The 12,248-nt window shown below is 41.5% G+C and overlaps 2 protein-coding genes across 17 annotated transcripts in view; one reads left to right on the forward strand and one right to left on the reverse strand.

Moving 5' to 3' along the window:
* Nucleotides 1-305, reverse strand: part of LOC116840699 — a 1,790-nt gene extending 1,485 nt beyond the window's left edge. The window contains exon 1 of one of the 2 annotated variants that reach the window (XM_032807775.1): nt 150-305. In XM_032807775.1, coding sequence (XP_032663666.1) covers nt 150-267 — 118 coding nt within the window. In that variant the 5' untranslated portion in view covers nt 268-305. The remainder of the gene's footprint in view (nt 1-149) is intronic. The other variant, XM_032807774.1, reaches the window with a different exon arrangement.
* LOC116840694 (cAMP-specific 3',5'-cyclic phosphodiesterase) overlaps nt 1-12,248 on the forward strand; it is a 474,033-nt gene that overhangs the window by 426,820 nt on the left and 34,965 nt on the right. The window lies entirely within an intron of this gene.

A 12,248-nucleotide genomic window follows, 5' to 3' on the forward strand; every position in this document is an offset into this window, starting at 1 on the left:
TATATATATATATATATATATATATATATATATATATATATATATATATATATATAGCTGATTCCTGCGAAATATCAATTTTTATCCCACAAGAATACATTTTCACGTATTTTTTTTCTCAATATACTGTTTATTTTCGTCGAACTTACCGGCCTGAGTACTGACTGTAAAAGTCGCACACAGCAGCAGCAGCATCACCAGCGAACATATATTCATGCTCTTGTATAGGCCCATGTTCCTCGCTGTTCTCGCGAATATTGCAAACATGCACGAGCGCGACAACGTATCGCACTAATGGACGGTGCGCGCGTACTCGGCGCATTTATAACATCGCCGATAATTATAATGCGAAACCATTACTTGCCTCTATCGCTCGCGTATGTATGCGTGACGTGTGTGAGGTATTAGGTTGCATTTTCGCGTTTTGTGCAAAAACATTTGGTTTTCGTAATATTTGTCCTTCGAGACGAAGTTTAAGTCCGTATCGCGACGATCAGCGATGTCAAAGATTGCAGAACGATCGTTAACGTTTGGCGCGAACTTGATCGCGAACTTTCACGATCAACTGTCACGTGAGTTCCAAGATTTCCCGAAATTTCATTTAATTTCAGGAGACTGTGCTTCTCAAGCGCTCAAGCGTTTGCATTATCTTCTATCTCTCTTCAGTTGAAACTTGTATTTAATCTAATCTTCAGTGAGATTTTTAATCTGTTGTATAATGAACGATTTCTGATGGCCTTTACATCTGTGGCTACTGTCCTTCGCAATCGAACCAATTTAAGAGAGTGGCCAAATAAATATGATCGATTTCGTCGTGCGCAGCTCCAAACGCCGCTATTTCCAACTCGCTCGCTTATCGTTCGCCTTGTTTTGTGTATTAAGCAATATTGTATAATTGTTCATTTACAATAGGAGATAAAAAATGCGCGAAGGACATCGCGTTGTATTACGCAGCAATGTTTATGTAGACATACGTAATAGATGTAGATGTAATATGTAGTAGATGTTACGTAGACGTGATCTTCTATGTGAGATCTTGCCAAAAAGCGTACGCGGGAAGTGCTTCGAACTTCACGAAATGTAATCTTGAACTGGTTCGACAGCTCTTTCTCAGCTTAACTTTTCGAACCGTGCACTCTCCGTGAGTGCTGAAGTCGCAAATTTAATTTCTAACGACTTTTCCACATTTTCCACTTTAAACTTAAAAAGCGGGATCGATCGAACCCAATTCGGACTTCCCATCGGACGTCATCGCCGATCTCCGCTTGCATTTCCCTTAAAACGAGTTTAAAGTTCTGTACAAAAGCAATTTCGAGAAGAATTGGCAACGAAACAGTAAACATGATTGTTAAGAATCATGATTCATTGGGAATGAATCTCTCTCTCACTCTTTCTAAAATTTTTCTTTGCCTGAAATTTCAAGGGAAATTAATTACGAGAGTCGCGACATTCGAATGAGTTACAGTGAAGACGATTTCGACGAATTATCCGAGTCTCTAAGTTACAAAATAATTTATCATCTTCAATCTGTCACGCTCACATCAGCTTTGCAAACTTTTATAAAAAGAGAATTTTCGAATTCGTAACAAAACGCTTATTTGCTATAACATTATCTCACAATAATAGTTCTTATAATGTTAGTGTATTCATGCGAAATTCCGCATTTTTTTACGATAAAAATCCCCGAAACACACACTCTTTCTCTCTCTCTCCAGATAGACTTTCGTGATCGACGTGCGGTAATCGATTTATGATAACTTTACAAAATATTTATTATATATATGGAGACACATATACTTACATTAAATGAAGCATTACATTTATATCATGCGATGATTACAATTTTTTGTTATGTTCATGCAGCAATGAATTAACTAAAAGTTGTCTGCAATTTGTCATGTAATATTTATGAGATTGTACCATTGAAAATTTTAAATCATATTTAATGAAATATTTTATCTCAATTCGTGATGGGATTTTGTAATCAATGTGTGAGGTAATTGTATGCGGTAAATATAATTGAATATAAACCATTGTTTGTGTCGCATAAAAGAAAGTAAACGTTATGTCAATATGAAATACACAGATATCAATTTTAATACATCGATTCCTGTTTGGGATTCGAAACTTCGATTCTTGAAACAATGATCGATAAAATAGGAGATCCTAACTCCTTGAGCGAGGCAGCATACTGTATATATAATAATCAAAGCATGATGTCTATATGATATAAATATGCTAAATCTAAAAAAAGAAATAATTTTATGGACACGATGTAAACTTTACATCAAGTTGTTCTATATTGTTCTATATTGAGTAAGAAAACTAATTACCAAAATATGTCTGTATTTGCCAGTAAACTGAATGACACATTGTTTTAAGTAAAAATTTAGATTTTTTTCGTATTTCTATTTCGTCATTATACGTTGTACATATGACTAACATGTGATAGGCTCATAAAGGATGTAACCTTTATGCATTGCGTGATTCTACGCACCGTAAAGTTACTGCAACATTTACATACATCTTTCTATCTGGGTCTCTCTTTCTCTCTCTGCTTCCATATTGGGACATTTGTATTGCCTATATGTACTCGCGAATTCTTTTCCTGGCGGAAGACGTGCGTCATTTCCGTGTTTCCCGGAAAGTCTTTAACAATCTCTCAAAATAAGCCGGACAATGGCGGAATCAAGTACAAGGTCGATCCTCTTGTTAACCGCGGGAAGGAGGAGGAGTACAAAAGAGGGAGAGAGAGAGAGGAAAAAGAGAGAAAAGTGAAGAAAGAGAGAGAGAGAGAAAGATATTGGGAAACAGCTCTGGGGTTATCCCGCAATCCATAATGTTGGCATCTCGCCAGGAGACGAGTGGCGCCTGGCGCCGCGGCGCTCCATATATGAACGTATATTCTTCTTTTACGACGACGCGACGTAAAACATCCTCAGTAATTGCACCTTACACAGAAATCTCGTTAGGATCCCTGCGTTAAATCAAATGTGCAAGGTTCCTCATTCCATCCGTCGCTTCGCGACGCGATGGATTATCCGACGATACAATAATCGTTCTCGTCGAGTAGGAGGAGAAGGAGGAGGAGATGTACACGTGTCAAAATAGTTTCGGAAATAGATTCACAGCTGCAAAAAGGTACGTTGGCGCTTCGGTGTATTCGCGCGCAGCAGGTGGACCCTACTCGGATAAGCTGCGTGTGCAACTAGAGCGGTTCTCGATCGGCTTCCGATTGCGCTCGGATACGCTGGAAAAGCGCCGCGGAGCATACATACGTGGAGCGTACACGCGCGCCGCTCTTATGCAAATATCGGGTCACCGGCTTTTATTATTACGGGCGCTCGTCGAGGCTCGTCACCCATCGGTCGTCACCTGTACGCGTTCCGCCCGCGCGACGTGTATTATCGCGCTTCTTAGCGACGCTGCACGTGCAGGAGAGGCGGCGGCCTGCACCTGAGTCACGTCAATAAACGCACCCATGAGTATACCCCGGCATTAAAAAGAAATACCACTTGTGCCTCTGACATCACCGTATGCAAAAGCAATAACCTATATTCAAAGTAGACGTTATGACAGAGCCAACGCTTGGCCGATTTGCGACTGTCGAACATCGGCCAAGAATTCATCATCCGATCGTGCACTGTAACTGACTGCTGTGCGCTCATATTGTCGGATTTTTATTTCATCGCGTTACTCTGCCAGTCGAGACTTTTCTGTGTATCTCTGGAAAAGAAATATATTGAAAAATATTGATTTGCAACAAAGGTATGGCATTTCGAAATTACGAAGATCTCTGACAGACCTAGATTGTATTTTATAGACCTAGATTGTATTGTATAGAGATTGAGAAAAAAAAATATCTAAATCTAATAAAATTTTTTATGTTCCCTGACGAGATAAATTTTACTGATAGTCTATCTCTGCAATACTAGGGAACATAGCAGAATTGAAAAGAATTTATATATATGAAAATGTTATAATATTCTCCTTGTGTAGAGAGATAACAGAAAATGCTCCAATATGGAAACAGAGAGCTTTTACTATATGAATTACAAAAATGTTGCGCGAATATAGGATAATAATATTATATATAGATTAATATTATAACGATATCAGAGCAAATAAAAGAGTTGCCGATTCACGAATTCTTTTTGAATTTTTTGGTTTCCACGTTATAAATTTGACGTTGTTTCCATTGATATTATTAATTTCTGGCACGCGCTACGATTGGCATCCGCACAGTACTGCGAGGCACAAATCGCTTTGATTTTTGGCACATTCGTGGAATTTTCACATGGAAAAGCGCGTCGCGCTACCGTCACATATGTGTTTTCGCGAATTTGACTTTAGGTCTTTTTAGCTGAACTGATGCACACTGGTACAATAAGTTAAAATGAAACAACATATATCTATCTCATTGTAACTTATTGCACCAGTGCGCATCAGTTCAACTAAATAGAACAGACCTGTTGTTTCACAGTTTGTACTACAGTTTTGACGCGCAATTGATGATTGACGTTTGTAAACGACTATATAGAACGCAGTTTGCTCGTTAGCTTTGCCTATGCATATTTTCATATCGAAATGTGCATCGCGTTAACATGTTTTCCCCGCGAGCGCATCTGTTTGACAATGTCGACAAAACCGGGGCAAATGCTGCGTCGGCGTGAGCACTGTGCCTATTAATTGCCGCGCGCAACCGGCCTGAACGTATCGTTGTCGACGATAATCATTGCCGTCGGAACGACAATAAATCAACAACGAGAAGGACTCTTTCTTCCGTGAAAATAATGGAACCGCGAGGAGCTGCCGAGTGACTACAGGAATCGCGAATCGGACGAAGGGTGCATAATCTTATCGCGTCGGAGGGAGGCCGTGCGAATCGTTCTTGACCTAAAAAAATATCTCATCAAGTCAATAATTTGAACCAAGTCGTTAATGTGAACGCCCAAAGGTACCAGGGCTCATGATTTATGACGCGCTAATTTTGTGCCGCATGCCTGATTACAATTCGAGCAAATTTAGGAGAAATTCAAGTTTGAAAATACGAAGATGTTTGCTTATGTCAACCTAGCATCCCCACTGCTCGAATAAACAGCCAAGCTAAGAAATATACACGACCCAATTTAATGCTCTCCAGGTGCTTTTAAGAGCAACAAAAAGAATTGAGATATCTACCTTGGTTTAACGCTCCGTGTACAATGTCGAGTCTGTGAGACCCGAACAAATATTCGATCACTTGGTAGAAAATATTATTGGCCAAGCATCGAACAAAGAAACTCCGAAAAGGAGAGATGTAACTTCAACAAAAATTTCATCCTTAAATTGTTCTTTCTAACGAAGCTCTTCAGAATTTTAAGTTTCTATATTTTTTGAGAGGAAAAGGTGCCGGCTTAACACCATGACTCCTAAATAAGTTAATAAAACAAATAATTTAAAAAATAAATTAATAAATAAGTAAAAAATAAAGTAAAAAATAAGTTAACACAGAGTGTTTATGTCAGTGTATCGCGTGTTTAGACTCTGTTTCCCACTTTGTTGCACTTCGTTATTTCGGCGCGAACGAAGCTCTCACGTGCAGCACTACAACGTCGTTTCAGCGAGCCATTAGCGGAGGAGTGGCGTCCTGATCGAGAAAGAAAGAGGAGAGAAAAAATTTCTGGCAGGTGCGGGAAGAAAGTTCGCGGAAAGCTGACGATATATCGTAGCCGGCCACTTCCCTGAAACATGAAATTATTTTCACACTGTCGCGTGAACGCGGCCGGATATTGTTATCTCTCGTTCACTGGTGATTCGGAATTAACGCAGGCCACTCGCCACGCGAGCCGCTAAGAGAGATCCGAGATCGCGGAGGAAACGGTCGGTATGTGAGAGAATCCCGAATTTATTATTCGACAAAGTTGCTCCAAGGCTGTTACCGCGGGGAAAGAGTTCCTTATCCTTTTGCCTAGTTTTCCTTTTTATTTTGTCGTCGATGTAACTTTCCACAATATGGTATTTTCGTTTCGACGTGTTCCCCGAACGCGAAGACAGCCTGTAACTTTCCAGAGGACGAGGAGCGAGTTTCACGAATGCGAATCTTCATCGGTATTCCCGGCGCTCCGCGAGAGCGTCGAGATGACTCCAAACTTAAGTGAAAAGCCACCGCGTCTCTCATCCAGACGTTATTATCGTGAGCGACGAGACTTTTGCGGAGCGCAGATAACGCGCGAGAATAGCAAAATACGCGTAGCTGAGTGACGTAAATGTTACTCGACGTTGACGAGGTGAGGAAAGCGAGCTCTCGCTGATACGAAGCGCGGCGCGCGTTCAACGCGGCGACGAATCGCAGCAATTATCTTTATGACAGGTCGATTTATTGCCGTCGTATCAGCGTCTCTTGCGCGCGGGTCAAATGTGCGTCTTAACCGCGCAAGAGACGCGCACGGGTCACCAGTGTTACCGCAAAACGGCACTCGCGTTCGCATCTCTGCGAAACACGTAGCGTCTTCACAACTTCGAGTCTAGTAAGCTTATGTTCTGTAACTTTGAACGACTGTCGTCACGTTGTCGTCACGCAGCTTTTCTATCGTGTATCATGTCTGTGCAATGACAACGAAATGATAACGACATTGTCGTCAAAAGTTACAGAATAATTGCAGTAAAAATATTGCAGTAAAATATTGCAGTAAAAATTACGTTGAAATTATATTCCTGTTCACAAGATTCTTCGTAAAACTGAACTATACTGAGATTGTACACGGAAAAGTAAAGTTTGATCGGATCAACCAAATTTCTGGTGAAATATGAACGTCTCATATTATAAAAGTTATAATTTGTACTACAATATTTTCTTCGTGTACACAAAATCTGCGGAATCCTGTGTCGAATATTCCGTGACTCGCACGGATCGTGGATAACTATAAACTAAATACAAGTCGTTGAACAACACAAGTTAATTGCCGTCTTGAAGTCAACGTAACATTACACTCGATCATGATAATTTTACACGCTCAAGCATACACCGTTGCGCAACGCGAAATTCCGGTTATGTAACGCGCATTATGCCGTCTCATGGACGCGCATGAGCGCACTCTCCCAGAGAAATATTTCTTTTTCTCGATTACTCGTTCGATCAGGCGTGATGAGTATTGCGATAAAAAAAGCACGAGAACGACTTATTCTTGACCTTATGCAGCTAATCAATGGCTTCGTATTTATGCTTCGCTGATTAAATAATATCACTCGGGCGAGTCATAATCGGGAGGGTCTTTTGAGAGACGTTCGTGCAACATACACAGGTAAGTAGATAGAAAGGCAAGCAGGTAGGTTGGTAGAGCGGACAGATTATTAATCATCCTTCGTAAACAAACCCGACGACGTGTGGGTGCGCACACAAACGAAGAAAGCGTGACGAGCGGCACGTAAATAGAAAAATCAATCGAGCCATCTTTCCCGAATAACGGATTCCATCTCCATTCAGGCGAGTTTCATCAATATCGCCCTCCACACGTATTTTCTATCGATCTAAAATGAAATCTTGAATGTCCCAATTAAAGTGACGGTTGCATCCATTTTTTTTAATAAATCAGTTAATACGGATTCATATTTATCTTGATATAGATATGTATTTGGATAAATGCAATTTTCATACTTAATTTATGTATGTCTTTAATCGGTGCGAAGATATTTATTTGTACCTATTTTAATAACAATCTGGATATGACGTAAAATGATATAGACGTTTTTATTTCTAAAAGAGGAACATATATTTTGTAAATCTTATTTAGTAGGAATTAGTAGGGGAAAGTCCCTCTCTCCTCTCTATCTATCTATTTGTCTATCACTATTTATTTTTATTGATAATTCAATATCGCTTTACTTACTTTCAATATCACTCTTCATCTATCTTCGTTTCCGTCGTTAGGATTATCTCCAGAATAACAAACAATATTATGCTCTTTCGTCGATGTAACTTCGTGTTTCTCTCGAAAAAACGGTTAATTTTTCTCGTCGCAACGCACCTTCGTTTCTCCTCTTTTTCCTATTATATGCGTGCCTACACACACACCCACTCATACACACACACACACACACACACACTCGTGTCGCCTTTGCGATTTGACGAGATCTGACTGAAAAGCACACAATTTTATTACACGCACTAGTGACTCGGTGCCGGTTGTTATCGAGTGTTTCAAAGATCGATTTATTTGCGTCCGCGGCGTGAATCTACAGTGCGTTCATATAACCCGAATGGAATTTATTGTAATAGGATTGCGCGACACCGCGCGCAAATCGCTGCAGGCATCAATGGGAAAAGCGAACGATATCCTTCTGACGAGATGAATGTACTCTCGCGTGTACAATGCGGAACACGAGATGATGTTTTCTCGAGTGTCCACTTTAATGAACGTCCAATATCGCTCAGTCGATCGCATTGGACACCTGCAGTTGTTTCTAAAATATCATCAATTCCATACAGTTCGTGAAAAGGTCATAAAGTTATTCTCCCATTCTCTCTCTCTTTCTCTCTCTCTCTCTCCCTCTCTCTCTCTCTCTCTATCTTTCTTCCTCCCAAACATTTTAAACATTTCTTTTATTTTTATATTTATATATTCTTATTATATCATATAAGAGATTAATTCTTTTAATTGCATATACTATTTTTTTTATTATTATGATATACTAATTTGTTTTTATTATTTTCTTTTGTTTTTGTTACTATAATATTTTTGTTATTATAATGAAGCGCTTGATGAAATCTAATCCCAGGACGCAAATAAAAAACTTTCTTTACCCTCCCTCCCCCTCTCTCTCTGTTTTGTTGGGTGAACGTGCGTACGTAGAAGAAGTTAGGATCACAGAAACGTGCCATCGATTATTTCCTCGCGGATATCTGCGTCTCTCATACGCAAATGCGAGAGATACCGGTTTCGGAGGCATTTGATCTCGCTTCGACTACTTATCAAGCAACTTCGTGTATAACTCACTCGGCCATGAAAGTCCGCAGTTAAATACCGCGCCGCTCGCCGGCGAACAACGTGCCACGTGCGACCGATCACGTCGCCGATCGTCGGGTGATTTTCGCGGCAGGACTCGCTCGATTTTCGATCAGTTTATTCTCTCTATATTTCCACACGCGTGCGACAGCCCGGCCACCTAATAGAAGCTGCGTGCCGTTGCGAGGCACGTAACGGCACGTGAAAGATACACGTGGAAGGCGCATGCACTTAATGCGAATGCAATCATCGCGCGCCCACGTGGAGGGATATTTCGACCTGCCACCAGTTATAACTGGCTGTAGCGCGACCTCTCGCTTCAATTCAATTAATAATAGACTCGCTCACACTTGTAAACGATTAGCAGCGTGACGATTAGTAGCACGACGATCGATCGGCTGATTGGAGGGGATGAAGTCCCAGTTGTTGTCAGTGCGCCGACAGCAGACGTATGAAGAAATGATGCGATGAATACAAAGGCAAATAAAAATCACAAGGATCGTGTCTCTTCGCGTGCGTGCGCGTTTCTAATAATACATCACGATGTGTTTGTCTTTTTTTCGTCGCATTTGGCGGGCCTGTGTTTCATTTGTTTCATCAGGCCTCGTGGCTTGATAGTCCACGTAGTATCGGAAACGGCGACAAATTGCGCGATCAATCACATTTACATATCCTCGTATACCGAATGTTTCGTCGAGCCATCCATTATCTTCCGGTTGCTCCCAGCTCAAGGACCAACGTCGTCGTCGTTGTCGTTGTCGTGGCGTCATCCGCATTATTGCTCTCGCGCGCGCTATAATTTCTCGATGTACTGGCGTGCGCGTGATAGCCCTTATCTCTCTCAATGTAGCTCGCTGCACCGAGACTGCGCGTCAGTCTGGTGTTCTGCTCGCGATTAATTTATGGCGGTGTTGTTACTCTCCGAATGCCGCGCCGAGCACAAGGGGAGAATGAGAGGGCGGAAAGGGGAAGAGACACAAAGAGGTTCGCTCGACTAACGAGAATCACGGTGCAGCGTTCTCGCAATAGTCGGAATCTGTTTTCACTGAGAATTCCCGTCGAGCTCTGTATTTCCTGTCGACGTGGAGGAACCGTCCCGCGTCGATACGCGGTTGCATTGCGTGGTGTCGTCCATCCAGTTCCATAGAGTGCTTCTGCACTCACAGATTTTGCTAAACACTGGACCAACGAGTCTCTTTTCTCGCGCCTTCACACACTTAACATCGCCCGACTCCAAGCCCGTATCGAAACCGTTGACGAATACGTGAGCCATTAAGATCTCTGTCCTGCAAGTGCTGCAATTCGCGGCAGTACTCGAGTTAAGATCCCGTCTGTAACTTCCCAGATAGACAGGCGTAGATGTAAATTCGGCAGCAACTTTTTTTACTCAATTTGTCAAGATTACGTCTCTTGTAGGTTATTCATACAGCACTGATATTTACCACAGAATGGACGAAGTACAAGTACGAAAAGAATCACGAAAATTTACTCTCCAGACAATATGTCACATAAAATAATGGAAGTCTATCTGGGTCGATCGTATGTAATAGGATATCTTTTATGCACACGCATACACTTATAAATAATCGATTCTGATTATGTCTCCGTGCCAATAGATTTTGTCAATCATTTCGTTGCAAATTACTCATCGCCCAAACGCGAAGCGACATTCATTCGTCGAGTCGTTGCTAAGATGCAAACATCTTAAGAAAAAGGATAAGAAGAAAAATATTTTACTAAATGTTTTAGTTGTAGCATACTTTGGTTTTAGAACCTGTCCGGCGATACGTAATACGATGAATGCAAGATATTTATGACAATCGCGCTATGTCCATTCCAGATCTAGCTTCCGCGCGTTCTTGCTTTTGCTCTTTTCTTTTTTCTCGGCAACAAGGTTGGGTGCGATTATTATCGTGATGTAGCTCGCAGGAGGAGAGGGGAGGCGGCAAAAACTCTGCAGTCGCGCGAAAAACTCGATCGTAATGACAACATAAATTTGCCTTGGTCGGGAGAACGGATTCATTTAGATGGATGTAACATAAATCCCCAGCATGTGTGGTCGCAAGAAGTGATAGTAATACATAATTATCAGTGATCAAGGTGCTGCATCTAATTACGTATGATAAGCAAGACATTTATGTGCAAACTATATGTTTTCCCTTTTCTTGACGTAAGCGGAAATCCAAAATTAATGTTGCTGTTATGAATACGTAATACAAAAGATCCATCAGAAGCGATGATTTTTCCTTCGTGTCAGATTCAAATATAAAATCAGTTACGATCAACTTGCTCACAAACATAAAGCAAAAAGAAGAGAAGTTATGAATAAAAGAGGGAATCGAAACCTAAAAATAGTCGAAACCAATTGAAAATACGAAAACAATGGACTTATCTTGCAAAGCTCGAGCCTTCTATTTCAGGAAGGAGGAATTATGAGAAAAGAAAAGTTGATTAGAAATTATCGAAACCAATTTCGCGTGAGATCCACTGTACCCTACAAAATACACATGACGGGAATTGCTATGTCTTGACGCGTCGCACACGTATAAAAGCAGAAAAAAGTAAAAAATAGAAAAAAAGTGTATTTATCGGATTGTTTCTTGTAAAGCTCGAGCATCTCGTCGCGACGAGACCGCGGGTGGGAATGAGCCGCGAGATTGCGTGATCGGATATATCAGATACGTCGCAATCCGATCATATTTATGGACCTCGTGATACTTGTTCGGTGATTGTACATAATAAACAGCATCGCCGATATCCACGTGGCACGTGTTCGCCTCGTGAACGGCGTCTGTAGCAGAACAATAATAGAGAAATATACATGTGCCATGTACACGTACACATGTGCACGGACAGATGCTGTAGCCTCTTGACGTGTTGTATTGGCTTCCTCCTTTGCGTCTACGCCTCGGGATTGGCGGAAAAGCGATGAAAACGCGGGGCGAAAGGTGAAATCGAAGAAGTCACTATTGGAGCAAACGTGCGCTGCGTTCGCGATCGCTGGCGAGAGGGAAACGAGCGTTGTACCTGAGAGGATAAAACCGGAGGACGGAAATGTATGCAGCTTTCATTGTGCGGACATGCGACGCTCGGAATTCCCCGCTCGTGCGCAAAAAGAAAACAAGAGAAATAGACGATAATCTGCGACACACGATGAGGGGTGGAAAGAGTGCCGAGCGTGGAATTACTAACACGAGAGTGTCGCAATATGCGCGACAATAGACACGCATGGTGTGATCCTCGATGTGATTGCCCCCCCCCCCC

The sequence above is a fragment of the Odontomachus brunneus genome, unplaced genomic scaffold (genome assembly GCF_010583005.1).
Source record: "Odontomachus brunneus isolate Ranch 3 - 2012 unplaced genomic scaffold, Obru_v1 Obru_scaffold_011, whole genome shotgun sequence".
Taxonomy (NCBI): domain Eukaryota; kingdom Metazoa; phylum Arthropoda; class Insecta; order Hymenoptera; family Formicidae; genus Odontomachus; species Odontomachus brunneus.